At 42.4% G+C, this 27880-nt stretch overlaps 1 protein-coding gene across 1 annotated transcript; it reads right to left on the bottom strand.

Moving 5' to 3' along the window:
* Positions 1-314: 314 nt before the first annotated feature.
* LOC148685780 (cytochrome P450 2J2-like) lies at positions 315-27808 on the bottom strand. Its single transcript, XM_088669263.1, has 9 exons — positions 27547-27808; positions 14829-14991; positions 12610-12759; positions 12097-12257; positions 10933-11109; positions 7916-8057; positions 5081-5268; positions 4500-4641; positions 315-1078 (listed from the first exon to the last, which is right to left on the bottom strand). Exons 1-9 carry the CDS (start codon positions 27712-27714, stop codon positions 891-893), a joined length of 1479 nt encoding a protein of 492 aa, XP_088525389.1. The 5' UTR covers positions 27715-27808; the 3' UTR covers positions 315-890.
* Positions 27809-27880: the final 72 nt, after the last annotated feature.

Raw genomic sequence — 27880 nt, 5'->3', positions numbered from 1 at the left:
TACCCATCTCTGCTGTTTCTCCTTGTTAAAATGTGACACACACAAACACACCAATTGCTCAGTATTCCTCCATCCCTCCATTATTCTTAAAGGCACAGTTATCTCAGTTTTCCTCCATCTCCATTTTACTTCTGCCATTGAAGGAAAGGATAGTGGAAGTCAGGGGAACATCTCTTTTAAACTTCTCCCCCTTCCATTCCTTAATTGTGATAAGGGATGTGAAGCCTTCAAATATTCCAGAGTGCCTCCACACAACATATTTGACTCCTGATACCATGCGTTGTTCTCAACATGAAGTTCTGGGTTCAATGTACTGATTTAGAAGAGTTATTTTATTAACAAGCATACATGTACAGTATCCATCAAAGAAACTTAACCTTCAACTGGAGAAGCTGATAGCCTTGTTCTTAGGAGTCTACTCATCTTGAAGATACAATAACATATCTCAGCATGGGGGGGGGGGTGTTGGAAGGGGGCTGCAGAAGAGGGAGAGAGAAGGAGGTGTGGGAGTGTGTGTAAAAGGGAGATTTGAGAAAAGTAAGGGGGAGGGGGAAAGGGAGGGAGAGTAAGAATGGGGATGCAAAGAAAGGCGCCAAAGAGGAAGAAGTAAGGAGGCATGGGGATAGGGATAGTGATAAAGATGAAAGCATGGGCATGAAAGGGCCTAAAGAAAAGGAGAAGATGGGGTGAAGGGGGGAATGGATGCAAAGCAGAGCTGCAGAAGACAAGAGAGAATTGGCTTCAGAAATGGAGCAGCAAAGGTGAAAAGAGACCTCTGTAGTTGCATGGGATGAGATGGAGAAATTCTAGGGGGTTCATGTGTCAGGAGTGGCAAAGGGGTCGCCGAGTGGAGGAAGCAGGGGTGCAGCCCCTAATATTTTCATATTTTATTATTTGTTGCAATGAGGAACTGCACAGAGTTTATAAGGATGAGGATGTGTTGTAGCCCCTATTATAGCCTCTTTCTTGAGTTCTTTGACTCCTTCTGGCAGCTGGAAGCTGAATGCCCTCAGCAGGCTGGTCAGGAAGATGAACATTTCAATCTTTGCCAGCTGCATTCCCAAACAAATGCGAGCCCCTGAAGAGGAGACAAGAAGAAGGCAGTAAGTGGGCAATTATTTACTTTCCCATGTTCATTGCTTTGTAGCTATAAACATTCTTCACAACACTTTGGCAAAAAAGTCTAGTTAGGATAGGAAAAACATCAAGGCTGCTGTCAGTTTCCTAGCCTGGTCAGTGCTAACCCTTTTCTTCTACTGTTTATACTTATGTTTCGTTCTGTAATTTGAAGTTCCCTATCTCATATCAAAGAAGATACATTCAGGAAGAGGATGAAGATGAAGGGTCTTGTGTGAGGGGCAGGGCAAAGAGGATTGCCCAGGGCTTGAAGCCGGGGTAAGTGTGTCTAGCTCCCAAGTGAGAACTGGGATAACTCACTTTTCTGTATGCAGGATAAGGGTGAAGTTTTAATTTTGATAGAGGACTTTGTAATTTCATTTTCTTCTTTCCTTTTCTTTCTTTTCTTCCTTTCCTAATCTTTTTTTCTATTTTCCCTTCTAGATTAGCATGCTTTTTATTGTGTCTCACGTATAAAACTTTCAATAAAACTTGATTTTAAAAAATGAAAGGAAAACTTTCCTCAACTGCCCAAATCAGCAATACCGAAAGGGGTTAAGACCATGGAGCAAACTGTCCGGCCAGGTTTTCTTCTCCTTGGTAGGAACTAGCATTTCTGCCTGAAAAGAAGTTGGATAGCTTGCAGTGGGAATGTGAGACAGGGAACAGCAGTATCCTGGTTCTGGCAGTGATGCCTCTCAGGGACAGGGACAGGTGGAAAATGTAGGGAGGTCCAGATGGTAAGTGATGGAGGCCCCAGAGCTAAGCAGAGCCATAGCTAGGGGGTGGTGGGATGGGCCCCCACCAGGGGCGCAGGCCGGGGGGCGGGCGCAAAATCGGCTAAAAATATGTAGCCTTCTCTTTCCGTACCAGTAGCAGCAGCAGCATCTGGATCATGCAGCCCGGCGCCACAGCGGGAACAGAGGGGAAAGGAGCACAGCGCGGCTCCCTCAGACAGCACATTCGCTTTCCCACCTCAGCTGGAACGGACCATTCGGAACTGCAGTCATAAGGGATCCTCCTGCTTCTTCCGCCACGCTGCTTGCCTCCCTGGCCGCTTAAGAGCGCTTCTTTCCCCTCCAGCCTCCACCCTCCCCTCTGCCTTTCTCACTTCCTGGTTTTTGCGCGACTTCTGAAGAATGCAGGCTCCAATCTCACGGCTGAATCGTTACTTTGGGGGTAGCAGGCAGGGCAGGGCGGATCGAGCACTTTGATGGGGGAATGAAAAGATAAGAAAAGGGGGGGACAGGCGGGAGAGGAGAGGAGAGAGTGGAGATTTGCCTTGAGCAATTGTTAAGTTATTGTGCTTCGGTGCATGACTTCTGTGCACAAACGCACCCTAGCGCAAACTGGCTATCACAAATCAGTCCCGTGGTCTTCTCTCTGAAATTAAACATGCCAAGCAGGGGAGCTCGTCGGCAATCCAGTAGCCTTTCGGAGAAAGTGAAAGGTTTTGTATCCGACTGCCATCTATTTATATGGAATTGCACGGTGCAAACAGCATTGCTAGCTTTTTATGCTTTTTCTCATCTGATGCGGATAGAAATATTATTTTTCAAGGTGAAATAGCCGTTGCATAGAGAAAGAGGGATGGGGGATTCCAACGCTTACAATATGAGCTGAAAATAGGGTGGCAGTCAACTAAGCTTTACTCAGAGTAAGGTAAAGGTACCCCTGACCGTTAGGTCCAGTCGCAGACGACTCTGCGACTGAGCTGAATCATAGGATCCAGAATCAGCAGTCTGATTCTGGATCCTATGATTCAGCTCAGTACATAACAGAAACGTTCACTGAAAACAAAATCTATTTTGAGAATAAAAGTCCTATAAGTTTCCAGAAGGTCATGTTCATGGCTTAGAACAGGCACCCCCAAACTTCGGCCCTCCATATGTTTTGGACTTCCCCATCCACTGGTCCTGTTAGCTAGGGATCATGAGAGTTGTAGGCCAAAATATCTGGAGGGCCGCAGTTTGGGGGTGGCTGGATTAGAATCTAAAGTGGCCTTCAGAGGTAGGTGGGTTCCAACTCCCATCAGGCCCAGATAGCACAGCCAAAGGCAGGGATGGTGGGTGTTGTAGTCCAACAGCATCTGAAGAGCCTACAAAACCGAAGCAGGTCTGGTCTGATCAGATGTTTTCAAATTGCTGAATACTCAATGCCTATTGAACCAATGATATTTGTGTAATCATTATTTAGCACTTGAATACTGAGCAGTTAGGCATAATCTAATCCACAAATATCCTTGCAATAATCAGGTCAGTCAAGCCCAATCCAGTATCCCAAGACCCAAACATATCTGTGGAAATAGTTGAGTTTCCTAAACCCTTGTCTGATACCATCCATCTACATATATCCTGGAAACAAAAGTTACTGAAACAATTGGTTGTTCCATACCTATATGTCTCAATGAAAAAAGATCTTTATTAAAAGCTATTTTCTGTTTCGATTTCTTATTTTCTATTTCTTATTTTCTCTCAGACGTAGAAAGATTGTCCACCACCTGGAAATGTCAACGTCTCTCAACTTTCAATTTCCCTGATTCTAAAATTGGATTTATTTTTTGTTTGTTTCAGTGAATCCATAGCACTAATTTTCAAAATTAGTGAAACACACAGCCAAGGACTCTGTAAGCTAAATGTGCTAAATAAACAGTAAATGAACAATGAACAACTAGCTGAAGGTTTGCAGAATTTCTAGCACTTTTAGCACTTTTAGATTTCAAATAACAACTCTTGTGTATAAGAATTTGTAACGTGACTTGTTAATAATAATAATAATAGTTTTCTTATTTATATCAACCAAATAACACAGATATTGTGAAAGCAATGTCATTTTACATCATATAGTATTACAATATAAAGTTATCAATGTGGAACAAATCACTATGACATTTCTCTACGTTTCATTTAGGCCTATCTGTATATTGTTTTACAACTTAATTACAAAAAAAAACCTGTCAACTGCCATCTGAATGTCATTTGCTTTGCTGAAACCTTTTATTAAGACATAACAAATTAAATATTGGATTTTCTGTGAAGCAGTTCAATACAAGGTGAAGTGTGTGAGAAATTGAATGGAGGGGGGTTGGAGGAGAGGTGGAAAGAAGAGCTAATTTGTCCATGGTAAGGGCTGCAATCTGGACAGTTCTGTCAGGGGCACAAGATTACCTAGCTACGGCTTTGGTCCCAAGCCACCAACCCAGAGATCCCCTTTACTTGCCACTGCCTTGCCCCATTCTGCTGACCAGCATTGCCACTCCAGCCAGAAAGACGCTGTTTCTGCTCTGGCCCACTCCCTCATGTGCTGATGCTGATATCATTTCCTGGAAGCAGACAAATAAGCACATCTACAGATCACAAGATAGCTTGGTCTTCTGCATTTACCTGCACCAAATAGCAGATATTCTGCTTTGTTCACGAATTGTCCATCTTTGTCCAAAAAATGATTTGGGTTGAACTCTGCAGGTGTCTCCCATCGTGTCGGATCACAAAGAACAGAGCGCAGATCAGGAAAAATAATAGTCCCCTGCAAAGAAGAAACAATTGACTTGGAATGCATTCAGATCAATACCTCTTTTTTTGTCCCACATTATCCCGAGACTAATCATTGCAGAGACTGATCTGAATTATTATTATTATTATTATTATTATTATTATTATTATTATTATTATTATTTGGGTGGGTGGCTTTGTATTTATCACCTTCCCCCACCTCTTTTAAAATGAAAGCTCACAGCCAGGCTCAGACCTCTGTCCACTTCATGCTCCTCCCCTGCCAAAATTTCCCCATGGAATGGCACTTGGCGATGGTGAAACATGTCTGCAGGTGGAGCTCCTGCTCTTGCCCTTCAGATTTTTGACTAGACAGGAAGTTCCTGTAAGGCTGGCTGCATCTCTCAATATGCAACATTTTGCTGCTCTTTGCTCTTGGGCTACAGGAGTGCAGTTATATCACACTTTTATACCTTGGGAATGAGAAAACCACACAGCTTCACATCCTTTGTACATTGTCTAGGGAACCCAACAAGAAGGACATATTTAAAGCGCTGCATTTCATGAATCACAGCATTGGTGTAGGGCAGTTTCTTCTTATCTTGATAGCTGATTGAGTGAGCAGAACCTATGACATCTTCTATTTCCTTCTGCATTTTATCTGAAGAGAATGGTGGAAACAGAAGGTTTATTTTGAATACTGCATTTTATTTCAGGTGGACATTTATTTCCCTTGAACATATTCCATAAATCTCTGTGAATGAGTCCCAGTTTCTTGCTTTCATAGGCCACCAATTTCTCCAAGGAGCTCAAGTCAGTGTAAATGGTTCGTCCCCACTCAAGATCCCAGGTGTGAAAAGGTTGAAAGTGAAGCTCATCTCAGTTGTTTCTGGTTACCAGAACCATATATACAGGTGAAACTTGGAAAATCAGAATATCATTAAAAAGTGCATTTATTTCAGTAATGCAATTTAAAAGGTGAAGCCAATATATGAGATAGATGCATGACATGCAAAGCAAGATATGTCAAGCCTTTATTTGTTATAATTGTAATTATTTGTCGTTAGGCGGGTCAATTATAAATGTAATGTAATTAATGAAATGTAATACCGATGTTTATTTTTGTATTATGGTAACTATTTGTTTTATTACTGTGGAATTTCCAAAAGAAAGCATTTGTAAAAATTAAAAGAAAAATAAAAAATAATAAGAGAAGAAGAAGAAGAAGAAGAAGAAGAAGAAGAAGAAGAAGAAGAAGAAGAAGAAGAAGAAGAAGAATTTGTGGGGCAAATTCAGGACTTGAAAAAAGAACTCCTCAAGGGAGACCCAGGGGGTTTTCCTGCCCACCCAGTGAGAGAGGGGGGGCAGGGAAATTGCTGGGGAAAAAGGATGGAAGAAGGGTGTTGGGAAGTAACGAGAGGGGGGAAACAACAGCTTGGTCTTAAAAAACATGACTGGAAGTTTACGGAAAGGGTAGGTGTGGGATAAAAAGATAAAATCATGTGTTTATAGGCTGGATTGCACGGAAAGTCCGACACTGGTACGAATTATGGAATTTGCTGAGACACCTGGGTAACTGGGGTCCAGGGGAAGGGGGGAGAACAAGGTAATAAAAGGGAATTCATTTCTGGTAAAAATTTAAGTTTGGGGAATTATTAATTAGATTTGTAGGTATATTAAAATTGAGATATTAGAAAATTTTAAAGGTGATAAGTAGAAAGGAAATTCAAATAGACTTTAAAAGAATTGCTATTTTGTGAAAACTGCTCTGTAAGGAATGGAAATAAGGAACCAATGAGGGGGGAACCGGGGGAGTCCAAATGAATTGATGAAGATATAAGATTATTGGACATTATTATATTTTCTTTTTTTCTTTTTGCTGTTGATGTTTTTTGTTTGTTTGTCGTTCTTTTTTCTTTTTCTTTTTTTGTGCCTATTATTCTTTTTGCTTTTTGTATTTTATGTGTAAAATGAATAAAGATGATTCAAGAAGAAGAAGAAGAAGAAGAAGAAGAAGAAGAAGAAGAAGAAGAGGAGGAGGAGTTTGGATTTGATATCCCGCTTTATCACTACCTGAAGGATTCCCAAAGCGGCTAACATTCTCCTTTCCCTTCTTCCCCCACAACAAACCCAGCAGCTGCATGTGGAGGAGCGGAGACGCGAACCCAGTTCACCAGATTACGAGTCTACCGCTCTTAAGCACTACACCACACTGGCTCTCATGCACTTTTCGACGATATTCTAATTTTCCAACTTTCACCTGTATAGTCTTCACCCCCGGCCCACAATATTTCCTACTTTGTTTCATTAATCCTCATTTCCTCACCTGATCTTTGGCTAGCATCACTCATGTAAAGGTAAAAGTAAAGAACCTCTGGGCAGTTAAGTCCAGTCAAAGGAAGGAGGTGAAGGAGCCAGTGTTTGTCCACAGACAGCATTCCGGGTCATGTGGCCAGCATGACTAAACCACTTCTGGCTCAACTGGACACCATGAAGAGTGCCAGAGTGCACAGAAATGCCGATTACCTCCCACCGCAGCACTACCTGCTTACTTACACTGGCATGCTTTCGAACTGCTATGTTGGCAGAAGTTGGGACAGAGCAACGGGAGCTCACCCTGTCATGCGGATTTGAACTGCCGACCTTCTAATCAGCAAGCCCTAGCGGCTCAGTGCTTTAGACCACAGCACTACCCATGTCCCTCATGTACTGGAGCATGGAGAGGCAGGAATGAGGCTCGGTCACTTATTTCACAGCAGGAGCATTCTTGTACATTTGCTGCATAAAGAAACTGCTAGCAGATTTGCATAGCAGCTTGTGGTATGGTATCAACCTGGATGGAGGAGCATGTGTTGAGATTCCTGCATTGCCGGGGGTTGTATTAGAAGACCCTTGAGGTCCCTTCCAACCCTACAATTGTAGGCTTCCATGATGACAAATGACAGAGCAATGCAATTAAACTCATGTCCAACTTTAAACTTCTTAGAGACATTTTATTTAATTACATAACTATTCTGCTCATTCTGTGAATTTAGGGCAAGGCCCATAGTTTCCCCGGGTCCCAGCTTTCTGGGCATTTTACATTTTTGCTTCTGTTATTTATAGGTTCCAGAAACTATGTAGGAAAATGTTGGTGGGAAAAACTATCTTTCCAGACATGTAAGTCAACAACATTTAGCTTATTTCAATCTCGTTTGCCTTCCATAATTTACATCATAAACTCACTTTTAACTCTTTCCGATATGAAACCTTTAAAGAATTATGGTCCACCACAGTGGTCAAGAGAAGTCCTGGCTCTCCTCTCTCACCTTGGATATCTGGATGACTTGCCAGGAGGAGAAGTGCCCATTTCAGAGAACCCGTGGTTGTGTCTGACCCTGCTATGAAGAGCTCAGTAATGCATTGAGCCAAATTCTCTTCAGCATAGGTGGACTCTGGGTCATTCCTGCTCTGGTGTTGAAAATGGGGAAAGTGACATGTCATTTACATACATTACAATCTGTCCTTCAGCACTTACTTGATCTTCTTCCCCCCACTTATTACCATACCACCCACACATGATTCATGAGGGGTGGGGTGTCCTCTTACACTGCCTGAGGTGAAATGGGAAGCTGCTGCCACCACCGCCCTACTGTTGCTGCTGTCACTCGCTGGATCATCACTTTGTCATGGTGAGTGGGCTTGTATGTTCCTATGACGCTTGTGAGTGAAGCCATTGGGAATCTCATACTCCCAGCAGGGTCACCCAAGGTGGTAAGGTCAAAGGGGAGGAGCAAGACAAAGAATGATCCAAGAAGTCATAAACGGCAGAACGGACGGATGATACAAAGAAGTATGTTACAATGGCTGTAAAGGTGGGTGAAAGCTGCAGGAGATAAGAATTTACCAGTCGTTGTGACTACTCATACCAGCAGAACAGAGCCTTACTGCGAAGACTGTGTATTGGTCAGTGTGCACTGATCTACACACGCAAAACAAATTCATGTACAGGTGTCTTCCAAAAAACCCGCCCCAAACCCAAACACCAAAAGTTCCATGGTGATCGGCCCATATGGTAACAGAGGCAGGATCGTGAAATCAGGAAGCCCTTAGTCATGAACCAGAACATGAGCGGTGGATACAGGAAGGAATGGGGAGGAATGAGGCAGTTGAGTAGCTCAGCAGCTGTATCCATGACTGAACAGCCCATTTTAGGATCCACTCTGCTCACTCCAAAAAGGGGGAGGGGCTAGAAAGGTGCCCTAAACATAGTCTGCCTCCCTTTTTCCCTGAATGAATTACCACGCCCAGTGGGGTCACCACTGATCAACTACCACCCAGAAACCAATGTCCCCATTGTGGAAGGACGTGTGAATCCAGAATTGGCCTCCACAGTCACTTATGGACCCATTGTTAAAACCGTGTTCATGGAAGACAATCTTACTCAGCTACGAGTGATCGCCAAAGAAGAAGAAAACCTGTTCGCTGCCACCTGCCTTACCTGGGTTGCACAGCAATGTTCACAAAGCGGCAACAAAAACAGGGGGCTCAGTGAGATCTTGGAAGATTTTGGTGAAATATTGCCAGAAGCTGTCCCCTTTGCTTCTCCACTAGCAGCTGGCTAGGCAGCACACCTCCAGAGATGCCTCCTGTTGGCATTCCACTGTCCAAGGCAGCTGCCACAGCCTGGCTCATGGGTGTTGTGCTTCATAGCTGGTTATGATAAGAATATCTGTATTTACAGCAGTAGCTACTGTGGGTTGGCATAATAAGCCAACACTGGCTTTGAAAAGAGGGATCCAGTGGAAACTCTGGCATCAGATATTCCAAATGTGTGCTACCATATTTCAGGGCCTAATGGACACCACCACATAATAGTCGAGCTCCTTTTTTAAAGCCATAAAATCAGTCCCAAACCATTCACCACATAATAGTCACTCACAGGGCATTCTCAGTATGCATGCAATTGCCTTGCCCTGATTTGGACTACCTTTACCTGTTCACAAGTTTTCTGTGCATCCTAATCACACCAGAAACAGTTATTAACAAGTAATAAGCAATGTTAACATAAGTATGTTTGTTAATAAAAACTATTTCCTCGCATAAGAGTCATGCCGTGGTTTTTCACCACATAATTGTCACAACTCCCTTTTTTGAAAAGAATAATTGGCATAAAAAGGTGACAAATTTATGGCGAAATATGGTAAGTTCCACTAAACATATTTAACCATTCTTTTGTCACCATAATAACTAAGCATTGTTCAAAGAGGGAAAGATGAAAATATTTTTTTTTTCCTTTCTAGTATATAAAGATAGATGAGACAGGGATTTGAAGTCATAGTTTAGCTTAAGAATATTTTGTTTCGGATTTTCTGTTTTCTCAGTGCACATTTGAATGTGAGATGAATATCAATCCAGAAAAAATTATGTACAGAGGGAATGCTCCAAAGCAAGAGCCCTTAACACACTTGTTTCCACTCCTTAACACTCACATTTCTTAACCATTTCTATAGATGTTCATGGATGGATATCAACCCACTTTAGCAACTAAACTGACTATGAGAAATATTTGGGGGGAACTCAATGCCGTTTTCAACTGAGATTAAAAAAAAAAGGTACAGTGGTACCTTAGTTCCTGAACAACCTGGAACTTGAATGCTGCAAACCTGGAAGTCAATATTTTGGTTTGCGAACTTTGTTTCGGAAGCCCAATGAGCTCCTGAGCTTCCATTTTCACTGTTGCACTGCTAATTTGTGTTCCCTCCATTGGAATCAAAGGCTTCCATTTCTGATTGCAGTGTTCTGAGGTGATATTTGGAACTTATATCTGGTGCTTCTGTTTTTGCTATTTTTTGCATTTTTGTTTGTGTGGTTTTTTTCGTTTTTGTGACTGTAGCTTGTTTTTGTTGTATAATTTATTGATTGTGTGATTATGGAAATGGATAAAAGCCCCCCATCCAAACAATGACTATCATCAGTGCAGGCAAGAAACAATTTTTAATTTTAATTTTTATCATCTACAATACTGTCTTATTTATTTTATAGTGCAGTACATGGATTATTGCTTTCATTTTCTGGATCAATGGCTTCATTAGATAGTAAAATTCATGTTAAATTGCTGTTTTATGGGTTGTTTATAAAAGTCTGGAACGGATTAATTCCTATTGCATTACTTTCTATGGGAAAGCGTGCCTCGGTTTTGGAACGCTTTAGTTTTGGAACAAACTTCCAGAACGGATTAAGTTTGAGAACCAAGGTACCACTGTACTGGTTTCCAGGCAAGAGATTACACGGAATATAATGATTCCTTGGATGAGCAGCATTCAGCTCCAAAGCAGATACTTACTTTCTCCATCTGAAGCAGATAGAAATCAATGAAATCCTGTGGGTCATGCAGAGACTGATTCTCCTTATGCTTCTCTATCTCCTCCTTTGCAAATGAAATCACCATCTCTCTGCAGGACAAGGCCTTCTTGTGGGGCCCTGGGAGATGTTTCATGAGCCATGGGAGCATTTCATAAAGCTAAAGGAAAGAGAACAGAAATGCTGTCATTACCATGAGGAAGCTTGGTCACATAAAAAACATGATCTGCATTCTTCTTCAGGGCTAGCATGTTAATTTGAGTCACACTAAGAAGAAGGAAGGTGTCTATAACTTCGCTGGAATCCCACAATGATTGGATTCTGTGAATTGTACCTAGCTGAAAATGTGGAAGAAAACTATGGCTCAAAATATTTTCCAGCTCCCAGGCATCATTCCAAAACTGGGCACAATTGCGGGACCCTTCCTGGAACAAGTTAGTGGCCTGTTCTGGTAGGTGGAGAATAGGTATGGGGGAAAATTCAAGTAACTTTCATGAGTACTTTTCTTTTACAAATTAGTAATGGATGTAGAAATGTGGATAACTGAACTTTGAATGTCTTTGCTGGTCTCTCTTTCATTAAAAGAAAAGAAAAAACTCCAGCCAAGGTGGTGGCTGCAGAGGCCTTATACATGGACGCCATCATGTTTGCCACTGCTAAGTAGGCAGAGAGTAGACACATCTAGTTTTGCATGATGGCAACACAACTACAGTGGTGCCTCGACTTACGAATTTAATCCGTTACGACGGCACCTTCGTAAGTCGGAAAAAACAGCTTCCATGGCTTTCCCCCACAGGAATGCATTGGGGGGGGGAGATGGAAAAATTCGTAAGTCGAGTAAACCGCATCTACAAATTCGTAAGTCGAGGAAACCCCATCTAAAGCCGCCCATGGTTTTCCTTCGGATGTCAATAAATTCATTAGCGCACAATCATTTTTTCCCTTTGGAACTCGAAAAATTTGGATGTCGAGTCATTCGTAATACGAGGTACCACTGTATGTAATTCCTTTACTTAAATTCAGATCAATTTAAACCTGATCTCAATTCTCCAACGCTCTATCTTCTATCATAATGGATTCCAGAATACTGGCGTGTGGTATTAAAGGACACCTGTTTGGTTTAGTAGGAATGGAAATGAGTGCTCACAGCATGAAAGAAGCTACATAAAAAATTTAGGAAAAAATTCATGGCTTCCATCAGCTTCTGGAACCTTTCATCTTCAAGAGCAAACCGGTGCCCAAAAGCCACAGCACATATCACGTTGGAAACTGAATTAGAGATGGGCATGGAGGGGTCAAGTGGTTGACCTGCAAAATAAAGTTATACTAATGTTAGTTCAGAGAAGGGGACAGTGTTCTCAAAGCTACTGTACTAACATGAGTTTGACCAAACTGCAGGAGGCAGTGGAGGACAGAAGTGACTGGCGTGCTCTGGACCATGGGGTCACGAAGAGTCAGACACGACTAAACAACAACAAAATGTTAGTTCAGCTGCTCCTGTTCATACTGAGAATGGGATTTCATGGTAGCCAAGAGATGCTGTTGAGATCTCCATTAGGAACCAAGAAAAACATTTCACATTCCTTTCTAAAATGGACAGTGGTACTACACAAATATATCTTCATATGCCGGCTCAGCACCATCGCCCCTCATCACATACCCTTTGAACGTGCAAAAACCTCCACGAGATTATGGGCCTCCTCGGCTACTTGGTGCTCCATGCCTTTCTTCCCCAGCCCCAGATTCCGCATAGTAACTACACCAAAGCGTCTCTGTTGCCTCCAGGTGTGACCATTTGAAAATGCAATACCTATGGAAAATCAATGAGAAATAATTACTTACAGAAATCAATGTGAAAAGTTGCCATCTCAGAACAATGTTTACTGATGTTCATGCCCTTGCATGTAAGAGCTGCTTAGTCTCACTAAAGCAAAGAATTACAAATTGATGCAGAATCTGTCTTCAGTTTAGATCTTTCCATGGAAGGTCGTCATGATCAAATTGCTCTTCTCACTTAGGAGACAAATGGATGGAGTGTTGTACATAACTTATTTTGCTTCTGGCCACCCTGACCTGGCAGGTCAGTTTCTCAGCCAGAGCAACAGACCACACCTGAGGATATCATGAGTCTATTGACAGCCCTGTGGTACAGTGTCAACATTTAGCTTTTTCTTTTCTTTTTTCTTTTATTTAATCTTTATTGTACAAAAAATAATACAAAGAATGATACATCTACATACAAACATACCATACCATACATCACACAAAGAATGAACAAAGATTAATACATACACATACATACCATACCCATACACAATACACACATACCTAAAGAACTAATATTTTTAATGTATTCAATTTCTTTCTTCTGAGTTTAAAATCCAAAGAAACATATCTGACCTTCAAGATAAGAAAAGAAAAGTTTAGAGAGAAAAGAACAAGGAAAGGAGATGGATTATAGGGGAAAGTAAAAAAGAAAAAGAAAGAAAAGAGAAATATAAAAGAAAGACAAGGAAGAAAAAGAAAGACAAAGCCTTGTTGAATGGCTCAACAGTCATCTCTTATCAAAATTCATTACATCCTCTGTCACTTCCACCACACTATACACAGGGATTTACCCTTCAGTATTTTTACACATTGTCCTCTGTTTGCCCGTCATAATCACATTAACACTTATACTTAATCATAATCACATAATCTAAATCATAGTCACATTATCATAAGTTCTGTGAAAGAAAAGAAGAGACTCTCTAAATTTCTTGTACATTTAGCTTTTTCAAAGCAAGCATTTACCAGCAAAAAGGTCATCATCTCCCAATGAAGTAAATGTTGCTTTGATTGACCTATTATTCCTAGCAAAGCTAACAAGGGAGTTGGGTTTATCTTTATCAACAGTGGTAATTTTTGCAACAAAGAGTGAAGTTGCAGGTATCACCTGAGTTTTCTCATAATGTTAAATACTAGCAGTAAAGTCAAATCACAAGCCCAATTCAATTAAGGGACTTCTGCGAGGACTGATGGTTTTAAGCTTGGCGATAAGTTGATTGGTGAGAAGTTGCAGTTCTGTTGCTGATCTGAAACCTTTCACCAAGCTTAAAACCATGGAGAGACCTGGTATGAACAAAGACATTGGATTCTTATATCATTATACATGATAAAGCCATCTCACCCCTTGCTTTTACATGCAAGATGTTTAATAATAATAATAATAATTTATTATTTATACCCCACCCATCTGGCCGGGTTCCCCCAGCCACTCTGGGCGGCTTCCAACAAAACAGAAATTCTAAAATACAGAAATCCATCAAACATTAAAAGCTTCCCTAAACAGGGCTGCCTTGAGATGCCTTCTGAAGGTCTGGTAATTGTTGTTCTCTTTGACCTCTAGTGGGAGGGCATTCCACAGGGTGGGTGCCACTACCGAGAAGGCAGTCGTTTGCAGTCGTTATCAGTCATTGACAGCTATCAGTCAGTCAATCACCCTTCTGAGATATACCCCCCCCCCTCTCACCACATATAAGCGTCTGTGGACTTCTATTTCAGTGTATCTGTGCATGCACACGAAAGCTCATACCAGTGACAACTTAGATGGTCTCTAAGGTGCTCCTGGAAGGAATTTATAAATTTTGTTTAGATTTGTTAGCGTTGCTGAAAAGTATCAATAAAAAATTATGGAAAACCAAGCAAACCCAATTCAGCCAATTTTCCCCATACTGTTTTTATGTGTGATGTCAACCAGTTCCTACTTCTACTGGTCCGACCAGACGGGTTTTCTTTATTGAGGGTGAATTCTGCACCATATTCTCTTTTTCTGGACAGATCTTTAAATGTTTTGTCTTGGGAAAATACCAGTAGAAATTCTCATTCTTCACTACTTACCGTTTCCTTCTCCTATTTTCATAACGAAAGGAGTCTCTGGTCGCTCGTCTAATTCTTCAGAGTGGTCAATGAGAGCTTCTTTCATTGCTTGGAATCCAGATAGTACTACAATGGGTAGATGTCCTATCCATAGGGTGAAAATATTTCCGTGTTGCTTTCCCAGCTACCATTTGGTTCAAAAGAGAGGAGAGGAATGATGTGTTCAAAAAACACAGTTGAATATTTCAACTTAATACGATTAAGGTCATCCTCCCTAACCTCTGCAATTTCTCACTATTTGCAGTTCTCTTAATAACATTTTCCCCTCCCCCTCCTCCTTCTCCTCCCCTTCCTTCCTTCCTGCCTGCCTGCCTGCCTTCCGCCCTCCCATAATTCCAACCCATTTGTTTTACAAGTAGATGCACAAGTCATTGCCAGAAAATCATCTTGCCACAATCTTTGTGTGTGAACCTGTAGACCACCAGATGCTTTTGAACTATAACTCCCACCATATGGCAAGGAATTAAGATGATACAGTCTGGGCTACAGATTATTACCAATTCCAATGTTTTTAAAGTTAATATGTTCATATCTGATGGTTGAGTAATTTTTTAAAAAGAGTTTTCATAATTGAATTTAAAGTATAGAGTATGATTCTCCCCTTCCTTCCATCCATCCTTCCTTCCTGCCTGCCTGCCTGCCTGCTTTCCTGCCTCCCTCCCATAATTCCAATCCATTTGTTTTAATCCCTCATTTCCATTTTTCCCTCTGCCTAGGATCAGAGCAGCAGAAACACTTCATAGTGAGCAGCCATCCGAAGACAGACAGGTAGATGCACAAGTCATTGCCAGAAAATCATCTTGCCACAATCTTTGTGTGTGCAGGGATGTGGAATCTGTAGACCACCAAATGCTTTTGAACTATAACTCCCACCATCCCTGACTATTGGCATCACAGTCCAAAACATCTGGAGGGTACCAGGTTGGCAAGGCTGGGCCGGAGCCCTGGGTCAGGTTTCAGACCCATGGTGGATCACAACAGGAGCATCACCACCATACAAATATATGGTAAGAAATTAAGATGATACATGTCTGGGCTAGAGATTACTTCCAGTAGCACCTTAGAGACCAACTAAGTTTGTCATTGGCTTGAGCTGCATGCACACAGGTATCTGAAGAAGTGTGCATGCACATGAAAGCTCATACCAATGACGAACTTAGTTGGTCTGTAAGGTGCTACTGGAAGGAATTTTTTTATTTTGTTTTGACTACAGCAGACCAATACGGCTACCTACCTATAACTGGCTAGAGATTATTACCAATTCCAATGTTTTCAAAGTTGTTTTTTTTGAAGTTTTAAAATAAACTTTATTGATTCATTTTTTAAAAAAACATTACAGTAAATAAGAACTTATACAATTTTTCCTTCAAATCTTGTTACATAAATCCTAACCCTATATACAAATAAAATCAACTTCCAAACTTTCACACAACGCTTAGCTTTCAAATTCTTCCATATTTTGCGTTACAGTTATCCTAAAGTCTATCCCTTTATATATTTCTTTGTAATCCAATTTTCCCCTTAATTCCCCTGTGGTCTCCTAGGCTAAACAAACCACTAGCTCTGTTTTTATCTTTTTTTCCCTTAAAATAATCCTCTACATATTCCCATGTTTTGATTAATCTTTGTTTTGGTACATTCCTTATTGCGGCAGTCATTCTATCCATATTCATAAACTCCACTAGCTTGATCTGCCATTCTGATATGTTAGGTGCCTCTTCCTTTTTCCATTTTTGACCTATTAACAATCTTGCTGCTGTACAACCATAAAGAAAAATATTTTTCCTATCCTCCGGAAAGCTTTCAGGTAGAAGACTTAATAAAAAATACTCTGGTTTTTTTTAGAAAAGTGACCTTTACCATCTTTTTCAATTCTTCATAGACTTCCCCCCAAAATTTATTGATTTTTGCACAGCCCCACCAGCAATGTATATAATCTCCTATTTTATTATGGCATTTCCAACAGTTGTTGTCTCCACTCTTGTATATTTTAGCAATCCTATCCGGTGTGAGATGCCATCGATGCCAGCATTTTCAACATATTTTCTTTAATTCCGGTACAAGCTGTGAACTTCATTGTACCTTTCCACAGCCTGTCCCATTGATCTTTATAAATTGGCTTTCCCAGATCTTGGGCCCATTTAACCATTACACATTTCATTTCTTCGTCTTTTAACTCCCACTCCAGAAGATATTTATAAATCTTTGATAAAGGCTTGACCCTGTTCTCAATTATTAATTCCTGTATCTTGGACTTCTCTTTTGCAAACCCTATTGCATTATGTTCTTTAAATAAGCTTTAAATAAGCTTTGTAACTGGAGATATTGTAGCCAGCTAGTGCAGTTTGCTTTAATCTGATCGTATGGTTTTAGCACTAGCTGATCTCCTTCCTTCACAATTAGATCATAATAGGTTAGCCAACTTCCTTTCTTACTTTTCTCTCCCATTGCTGTCATTTCCAGTGGGGAGGCCCACCAGGGTGTTTTGGGTTCCATCAAGTCCTTAAATTCTAGCCAAGTTCTGAATATCGGTTTCTTTATGACATGGTCTGAAAATTGCTTGAACTTTCTCCCATCTCCCTGTAACAAATATGTATGCCACCCGGTAACATTTCTAAAACCTTCAACTTCCAAGATTTCTTCATCTTCCAATAACAACCATTCTTTAAGCCAATACAGACAAGCAGATGCGTGGTAAATTCTAAGATCCGGGACCCCCCCCCATCCTCCCCTTTCCTTGACATCAGTGAGTAGTTTGTACTGTATCCTCGCTTTTCCCCCAAGCCAAATAAATTGACATAAATCTTTTCTCCAATTGTCAAATGTTTCTCTTTTCCCTACTATAGGCAACATTTGAAACAAAAATAATATCTTGGGCAGGATTACCATTTTGGTTGTGGCTATTCTACCTGAAAGGGAAAGATTCAATTCCTTCCACCTTTCCATATCCTTTTTATTTATTTTTTTAAACATAATTTTTATTGATTTTACAAATTACAAAAAACGGTACATACATGAACACCTTTTCCACCTTCTTCCCACCCCCCTCCATGGGTCCTCCCCTGCCACAGAAGTATCCCACGCAGGGGGAATAAAAAAGAATAAAAAAAGAAAAAAAAGAGAAAGAAAAAAATGAGACAAAAAAGGGAAAAAAAACAAAACAAAAATAATCTTTTTTCCATTCATAATTAATAAACCATATTTTGTGGGCTTCCCCAACCTCCCCCCTTCCCCGGTTTTCATCCCTTTTTTATCCTCTTCAACAGTTTCTTATTCCATGAAATAATTACCTTTATACCTTATACTACTTTAAAACTTGACTATTATCATTTTCACCAAATATCCAAATCACTGAAAAATCAAACTCCCATTTTCTCTTCCCGTGCCTAATTTTTTCCCCCTCTATAAGCCTCCATATTTTCACCTTTTTCCAAAATCAATTCACTTTTAAACTATAACTATTCCCAATCTAACCTAATCTAACTAATTATGATGCCTAAATATTTAAATTTCTTTACTATTTACTATTTAATATGATGCCTTAATATTTAAATTTCTTTACTATTTCCCATCCTATAGAGTTTCCCAATTTTATTATTTCCTCCTTTCTTATATTTTTGACCATCACCTTTGTTTTATTCTCATTAATTCTTAGCCCTGATATTTCTCCAAAAATTTTTAATACTTCTCTTAAGTTTTTAATCGATTCTTCTGGTTCTTCTAACATCACTTTATCCCATGTTGATGGCCTTTCAGCCAATTCCCTGGTGGCCCACTGGAATGTGGAGTTAACCAGGGCTATTGACTGTTTGGCTCCGAAGCGCCCTCTCCGATTGCATGGAGCCCGGACAGCCCTGTGGTTCTCCACGGATCTGAGGGCAAAGAAACAATTGCTGAAACAGATTCGGATGGTCCGCCCCTGCCACCTAATGGATCGAAATGGTTTCCAGAGAGTGGTAGGGGATGCTTTATCCCATGTTGATGGCCTTTCAGCCAATTCCCTAGTGGCCCGCTGGAATGTGGAGTTAACCAGGGCTATTGACTGTTTGGCTCTGAAGCGCCCTCTCCGATTGCATGGAGCCCGGACAGCCCCGTGGTTCTCCACGGATCTGAGGGCAATGAAACAATTGCTGAGATGGCTAGAGCGCCAATGGCGGATAACTCATTCTGAAGCTGACCGGAGACGGGTTAGAGCTCAATGTTGAGCCTACAAAGTGGCGGTAGCGACTTTCTTCGCCGCCTCTATTGCATCTGCGGAAAACAGCAGCAGGATACTCTTTCAGGTGGATCGCAATTTAGCGGAACCACTTGCTCCATCGCTGCCCAGTACGGGCCACATGATCTCCTGCAATGATTTTGCAAAGTTTTTTGCAGATAAAGTCGCTCAGATTCGGGAAGAGGTAGACTCCACCGTGGGAGCAGGGCTGGGGTGGGGGAGTGCTAGAGTCCTGTCTAGTCTATGCTTTTTAACATCTACATGCAGCCGCTGGGAGAGATCATCAGGGGGTTTGGGCTGGGTGTTCAGCAGTATGCGGATGATAATCAGCTCTACCTCTCTTTCAGATCAGAACCAGTGAAGGCGGTGAAGGCGGTGAAGGTCCTGTGTGAGTGCCTGGAGGCGGTTGGAGGTTGGATGGTGGCTAACAGATTGAGATTAGGACTCCCTGGTCCTGAATGGGGTAACTGTGCCCCTGAAGGACCAGGTGTGTAGCCTGGGAGTCATTTTGGACTCACAGCTGTCCATGGAGGCGCAGGTCAATTCTGTGTCCAGGGCAGCTGTTTATCAGCTCCATCTGGTATGCAGGCTGAGACCCTACCTGCCTGCGGACTGTCTAGCAAGAGTGGTGCATGCTCTAGTTATCTCCCGCTTGGACTACTGCAATGCGCTCTACGTGGGGCTACCCTTGAAGGTGACTCGGAAACTACAACTAATCCAGAATGCGGCAGCTAGACTGGTGACTGGGAGCGGCCTCCGAGACCACATAACACCGGTCCTGAAAGACCTACATTGGCTCCCAGTACGTTTTCGAGCACAGTTCAAAGTGTTAGTGCTGACCTTTAAAGCTCTAAACAGCCTCGGTCCAGTATACCTGAAGGAGTGTCTCCTCCCCCATCGCTCTACCCGGACACTGAGGTCCATCGCTGAGGGCCTTCTGGCGGTTCCCTCGCTACGAGAAGCCAAGTTACAGGGAACCAGGCAGAGGGCCTTCTTGGTAGTGGCACCCACCCTGTGGAATGCCCTCCCACCAGAGGTCAAAGAGAATAACAATTACCAGACCTTTAGAAGGCATCTCAAGGCAGCCTTGTTTAGGGAAGCTTTTAATGTTTGATGGATTTCTGTATTTTAATATTTTGTTGGAAGACGCCCTGAGTGGCTGGGGCAACCCGGCCAGATAAGATAAATTATTATCATTATTATTATTATTATTATTATTATTAGGGCGCCAACAGGATGGCATACTGAAGGGCAGCAGTCATCATCCTCATAATCATCATTTTTTATTCGACTGTCAGTCAGAAAAGATACATTTCTCAGTACAAAATTAAAACATCTAAGACATCTAGAAACTAAAATAAAACATGGGCAGCACTAAAAAGGCTCTACGGATAAACCCGCATCAATGCAGTTGATTTTAATCTTACGACGCTTGAGAGCTAGGAAGAGAAATTTGGTCACCAAGAAAGCTGTTTTCCCAGTGGGATTATTCAACAAATATACAACCTGACTTTCTCTGGATAGAGAGCTAAGCTGAGATAGGCATGGGGCTATGAGTCATTGTCTTAAATCAGACATCCCCAAAATGGGGCCCTCCAGATGTTTTGGCCTACAACTCCCATGATCCTTAGCTAACAGGACCAGTGGTCAGGGATGATGGGGATGTTAGTCCAAAACATCTGGAGGGCCGAAGTTTGGGGGTGCCTGTCTTAAATCGTCATAGAAAGGGCAACTCAGGAGGATATGTTCGGTAGACTCTACCTCGCACAAGGCACAATGGCAAGTTCTCAGATCGTATGGAACTCCCCTGTACCTTCCCCATAATACTGCAGATTCGAGGACGTTCAATCTGGCCGCAGTGAGGAGTCTACGATATTCCACATAGTGGATTACCGCGAGGTAAGGAGCTGGTGTAACCTGATAGATCTGCTCCCCCAGGAACATCCCTGGTTTCACAAAGGCTATGTCCTCTTGTCTAGCAATATTGCCCTATCTCTGAGCAATCACAGCTCTAGCTTGACTGTATGTCATAGACTCCAAGTAAAGGTGTGACAGTCCGCAAGTCTGTACTTCATCTAAGACCTCCCTTTCCCACGATGATTGAAAATCATCCCTCAATATCAAGGGGGCCAAACCCACAGGTTTAAAGCATAGCTTAAGCCAGTGATGGCAAACCTATGACAAGCGTTTCAGACGTGACACGCAAAGCCCTCACTGCTGGCCATAGCTGCCAAGTCCGGGGCGTAAAGATCCGGGATCGGCAGCGTGCGCATGACCGGAAGTTGCGTGACGCAACTTCCGGTGGCGCTTCGCCCTTCTATGGGCATCAGAAAATGGCGGCGCCAGCGCCGGAAGTCGCTTTCGCGCATGACCGGAAACACGTAAAAGCGACTTCCAGCGCCGGCGCCGCCATTTTCTGGTGCCCATAGAAGGGCAAAGCGGCACCAGAAAAATGGCCGCCAGGAAGAAGCGAATTTAAGGGAGCATGCCGGGATTTATTGCCAAACGGGATACTGCCGGGAAACAGTAAGAAAAAAGGGGTTTTCCCGGCGGATACGAGATACTTGGCAGCTATGCTGCTGGCATGCACGCCATCCGCACTGTTCCCCCCCCCATTTGTTCTCCCACTCCTCCTCATGCTACAGAGCCACTTCCGCCTGAGCAGGAGGTGGAGTTGCGGGCGGGCACGATCCCTTCACGTGCGCGCAGGATGTTTTCCCAGTCCTGCGCAATTGGGGGGAAGCTGCTGGGCGGCCATCTCTCCCTTGTGTGCTCGCTTGGTCTCAGTTGAGAAGACCACATCTTTCCCAGCCGTAAAGCTCCCGTCCAGCCTTGAGCTTTGCCTACATATCTCCACCTCAATGAAATATGGCATGACCCAGCCCCCTTGACGGGGCAGGCCAGACGGGGCGGGATGGAGCGGCCCTGAACCAATCGCAGAAAAGACGGTGAGGAAGGCCAGAGTTTCAGGTGGCTGAGGAGGAGGCAAGCCCGCCTTCTCCAGCATCTCCGCCTTCACCCAGACGGCTCGCAGGAAATTCCCTGACAAGACTAATCACGAGCCAGGTGTTGTCCGGAGAGAGCAGCACAGCTTGCTCCCAGTCAGGAGGGCGGGTGTATTGTCTCCTCGTTGTCGCCCATGCATTCCTCTGCGCTTGGCCGCCGCAAGAGAAAGGAGCCTGCGAGTGGGCTGTGGCCGTGAATTGCGCACGCTTTCTCTCCTCGTGGAGTGTAGCTCGCGCCCTGTTGCGTTCCCGAGGGAGCTTCAGCCTCTGCCCACACTTCCGTCCTCACAGCTGGAGAGGGCAGCTGAAATGGCCAGGCGGCAGCCGCTCCTGCAGAGCACAGCCAGCTCATTCTGTGCCCGGCTGGTTCAGCAATGTGGATTGGGCACTGTTAGGGAGTAGGAGGTCTCGTACACCTCAGGTAGTGTGGTTGCTGACCTTGAGCCAGACATCTTGGAGAGTGAAGTCAAATGGGCCTTAGAAAGCACTGCTAATAACAAGGCCAGTGGAAGTGATGATATTCCAGCTGAACTATTTAAAATTTTAAAAGATGATGCTGTTAAGGTGCTACACCCAATATGCCAGCATGTTTGGAAAACTCAGCAATGGCCAGAGGATTGGAGAAGATCAGTCTACATCCCAATTCCAAAGAAGGGCAGTGCCAAAGAATGCTCCAACTACCGCACAATTGCGCTCATTTCACACGCTAGCAAGGTTATGCTTAAAATTCTACAAGGCAGGCTTAGGCAGTATGTGGACCGAGAACTCCCAGAAGTGCAAGCTGGATTTCGAAAGGGCAGAGGAACCAGAGACCAAATAGCAAACATGCGCTGGATTATGGAGAAAGCTAGAGAGTTCCAGAAAAACGTCTACTTCTGCTTCATTGACTATGCAAAAGCCTTTGACTGTGTTGACCACAACAAACTATGGCAAGTTCTTAAAGAAATGGGAGTGCCTGATCACCTCATCTGTCTCCTAAGAAATCTCTATGTGGGACAAGAAGCTACAGTTAGAACTGGATATGGAACAACTGATTGGTTCAAAATTGGGAAAGGAGTACGACAAGGTTGTATATTGTCTCCCTGCTTATTTAACTTATATGCAGAATTCATCATGCGAAAGGCTGGACTGGATGAATCCCAAGCCAGAATTAAGATTGCCGGAAGAAATATCAACAACCTCAGATATGCAGATGACACAACCTTGATGGCAGAAAGCGAGGAGGAATTAAAGAACCTTTTAATGAGGGTGAAAGAGGAGAGCGCAAAATATGGTCTGAAGCTCAACATCAAAAAAACCAAGATCATGGCCACTGGTCCCATCACCTCCTGGCAAATAGAAGGGGAAGAAATGGAGGCAGTGAGAGATTTTACTTTCTTGGGCTCCTTGATCACTGCAGATGGTGACAGCAGTCACGAAATTAAAAGACGCCTGCTTCTTGGGAGAAAAGCAATGACAAACCTAGACAGCATCTTAAAAAGCAGAGACATCACCTTGCCGACAAAGGTCCGTATAGTTAAAGCTATGGTTTTCCCAGTAGTGATGTATGGAAGTGAGAGCTGGACCATAAAGAAGGCTGATCGCCGAAGAATTGATGCTTTTGAATTATGGTGCTGGAGGAGACTCTTGAGAGTCCCATGGACTGCTAGAAGATCAAACCTATCCATTCTTAAGGAAATCAGCCCTGAGTGCTCCCTGGAAGGACAGATCGTGAAGCTGAGGCTCCAATACTTTGGCCACCTCATGAGAAGAGAAGAATCCTTGGAAAAGACCCTGATGTTGGGAAAGATTGAGGGCACTATGAGAAGGGGACGACAGAGGACAAGATGGATGTACAGTGTTCTCGAAGCTACGAACATGAGTTTGACCAAACTGCGGGAGGCAGTGCAAGACAGGAGTGCCTGGCGTGCTATGGTCCATGGGGTCACGAAGAGTCGGACACGACTAAACGACTAAACAACAACAACAACCTCTATGCAAATGTACTCTGTACCGTCCCCTTTTCTGACGTTTCACCATGTAATGATGATGCATGTATGACACTTGTGGCTGGACTCCTTCCTTTACATCCGCAGTGAACCGCAGGTCCGTGCCTGACGAGCTGAGTGGCTGAGCAGTCTGGCACTCAGAATTTTCCCTAAGAGGCGCAGAGGGCCCAGGCTTCCCCATTGCGCCGCCTGGAGGGCAACCAAATGCACAGAGGTGATGGGAGTTTCTGCGCCTGTCATTTGCCTGCCCTTTCTCTTGGGGTAGCATGGGGTGGGGGTGGAGATTAGGCCCACATCTCCCTCCACTGCTTACACTCAGGGAGACTGCAGGAGCCCCCACTCACCCTGTTCGATGGGTAGCCCCCGTTGTAGTATGGTAGGGAGTGACAGTTGCTGTTGTGTTTTGTTTATAAAAGTGTGTGTTTTATTGGTTAAAGTACCATCAAAACTTTACATTAAAGAGTGAACAACAACAAAACAACCCCAGGCATCTTGTGGTTCATTTGACACAGCACAGGGCATTAGAGAGAGAGCACAGGGCAAGTTTTAAGAGCGGCCACCCCTACTTCTGATTACTCCAGGGACGCTGAGGATTGAACCTGCAACATTATTTTATTTTATTTTATTTATTTAGCCCTGGACAATTATACATTTTTGTTATTTGAACTATAAATATTGCAAAATTATGGGTTTTTTCTCGAAGTGACACACCACCCGAGTTATGCTCGGTTTTTTTGGTGAATTTTGACACACCAAGCTCAGAAGGTTGCCCATCACTGGCTTAAGCCATACCCAAAGCTTCGCTTTCAGGGCCACGTACCGAAAAGCTTGGCAGCCAGCCTCTAATCGCATGAACCGCACCCGCTACAGAAGGGGGGATCCTGAGGACGGCTCTAAGAAATTGCAATTGGATAGATTCCAGTCTTAAAAAATCCCTGCGTGAACCCAAAGTAATGCCCACCAAAAGTAGTGGGAGGACTTTCATTTGGAAAAGTCTCAAGGCCACTTTCACTGTTTGTGCCTGTTTCTTGGCAAATAAAGATCTAATCAGCATAGCTGCTTTGCATTCGTTTGTAGCTATATAATCTCTATGTGCCCAAAAAGACCTGTTTGATCGGATTACCTGGCCCAGATATTTGAAACAGCGCAAAAACAAAACTATAACGTGATAAATCCCTGAAACGAGATATTGATAAAGTGAATAATACTAAAACTAAACTAATGATTACTCATTGAACATAATAAAAAAATTCCTTCAGTAGCACCTTAAAGACCAACTAAGTTTGTATTTTGGTATGAGGTATCTGACAAAGTGTGCATGCACACGAAAGCTCATACCAAAATAAAAACTTAGTTGGTCTTTAAGGTGCTACTGGTACTGAAGGAATTTTTTTATTTTGTTTCGACTCATACCAACACGGCTACCTACCTGTCATTAAACATAATTAGCTTAAATCTCCCAAAAGAAACTTAGATAAAGAAAAGACATGAATTTCTCAAAGTAACCTCTAAATAAAGTAAACCTTGACAAGGTGCCGGCTAAGTGACTCGTTTCACTGGAAAATCTCTATTTATTTCCTCAGAAGGAAAATATTTAAGGGCTGAGGTTTCCTTATAATCAAAAGCTAAAGAGGAGCTGTAAACTCTGAAAAGAATTGAAAATTACATAGCAGTCAGGGAAAAACTTCCCCAAGATAAGACTATAGTTGTTTAAACTAAAGGTTAGCTAACCTATGGGACAATTCAACGAATGAATATCATTGCTCTTAGAAAAAGATCAAATAAAGGGCTGTAAAAGCTCCCCTAGTTGTGATGTTGTAATGCCATTGTTCAGACTGCTGGAGGATGTTTCTGATTCTTGGCTTATATACTGAGTGGAGCTGCATTTCTTAAAGGGCTAGGATCAATTGATTGTCTTAGGGCAGTGATGGCGAACCTATGACACACGTGTCAGACGTGACACACAGAGTCCTCACTGCTGGCACGCGCCCCATCGGCCCATTTGCGCTGTTGTTGTTGTAAAAAAAAACACCCCACATTTCTTCTCTCGCTCCTCCTCAAGCTACAGCAGATCTTTTTTGTTGTTGTTGTTGCTGCTGGTAGCCAGAGATTGGTTTTTTAACCCTTTCTGTGCTGTTTTTTCTGGCGCTTTGGCAGACTATGTCGGTGCTGCATGTTAGTTCCAGCGAAGGTATTATTCGTCATTTATTTCTGTTCTCTTCCCCCCCCCAAAAAAAGTGCAGCAGCTTTGGGGCATCCCCCCCAAAAAGCAAAGCAACTTTTGCACACACCCCAAAAAAACCTCCCAAACTTTGGTCAGCAGTTCCCCCAAAAAGATCAACAACTCTGGGCACTTTGTGATAAATAAGGGGTTTTTGGTTTGGTTAGGTTAAATAATTAGTTTTTTGTTTATTAAATACAGTTATATATTACAATTATACATTTTTGTTATTTAAACTATGAATATCGCAAAAATTATGGTTTTTTCCCCGAAGTGACACACCACCCGAGTTATGCTCGGTTTTTTGGCTAATTTTGACACACCAAGCTCAAAAAGTTTCCCATCACTGTCTTAGGGTGTGTCAAAGGACACTTTCAATAGTAAAATGCAACAAACTTACATAATGCTGGTTCTAAAATACTCTGAACATAGAGAAACTTGAAGGAATATTAGTATATAAGCCAGTAGGATAATGGCAGCATGGGTAGCTATGTGAAATCAGGGGGAAACACAAGGCAACATAGAATCATAGAATCATAGAGTTGGAAGAGACCACAAGGGCCATCCAGTCCAACCCCCTGCCAATAGTTTATAATTTGTTTTTTTTATAAGTGCTTCTGCTTTGAGTGGAAAAGATTAAAAATCTCCCAGGGTTAAGAAAATTGAATAGCACATACAGGTTAGTACCTGTTGAGAGGCTGCCATGAATGAATGCTGAGTACCTATGTGGCCAGTCTTTTTTGTTTTGTTTGTTTTTTTGTAATAATAATGTTTCTTAATATATTCTGCTGTTTTCTTACACTTCAAACCCCGCCGTGGTCTTTGCATATGGGAAGTAACTTTTTATATAGACTGGAAAGGGTTTCCAGTCTTCTTTAAAAGATTCTAAATTTGTATCTTTTATCAATTTTTGCTATCTCTGCATATTCCAAGATTTTCATAAACCATTCTTCCTTTGAAGGTGTTCTCTCCTCCTTCCTCAGTTTAATAGTATACAATAAATATTTTGATCAGTAATTTTTAATGCTTATTTTCAACTGTTATATGGTTTTGTGCTTTTCAATATTATTAATAATATTATTTACATTATTACTATTATTTGTATTGCATACAGCTTCTGACAATGGAGGCTTATGGCATTTACCATGTTAACTCATGCTATTGTTTAAGCTGAAATATCACAATTGTTGGGGGAAATAGAGAACACAATTGCTGACATTAGACTGAATTATCACTAAGCAATAAGTACCTGAACGAGACTATTTTCATGAATCTTGAATCCAAACAGCCACATGGCTCCCACGAGAGGAAGCTGGAGAGGTCCTGGAGGGTAATGCCTGCGTGACCAAAGCTGTTTCAGGTAGGGCAGAATCAGAAGAACCACCAGCAGAGCAATAAAAAATGTCCATATCTCCATCCTTCTCTTGCTGTCGCTTTTTCCTTAGGTTGCCTGGTCAGGTTCAACTTGCTTTCTCTAAGGGCTTTTACTTTCCTCAGAGAAATTAGCAGTACTCTCTGTTTATATATGCTCAGTTATTAAAAAACAAATAAGCAACAAGGGGTGTGACACCATATGTAAGTAG

This window comes from Zootoca vivipara, chromosome 5 (assembly GCF_965207765.1).
Source record: "Zootoca vivipara chromosome 5, rZooViv2.hap1.1, whole genome shotgun sequence".
In the NCBI taxonomy this organism is placed as follows: domain Eukaryota; kingdom Metazoa; phylum Chordata; class Lepidosauria; order Squamata; family Lacertidae; genus Zootoca; species Zootoca vivipara.
Note: the sequence above shows the minus strand (reverse complement) of the source record. Positions and strands in the feature narration are given on the sequence as shown.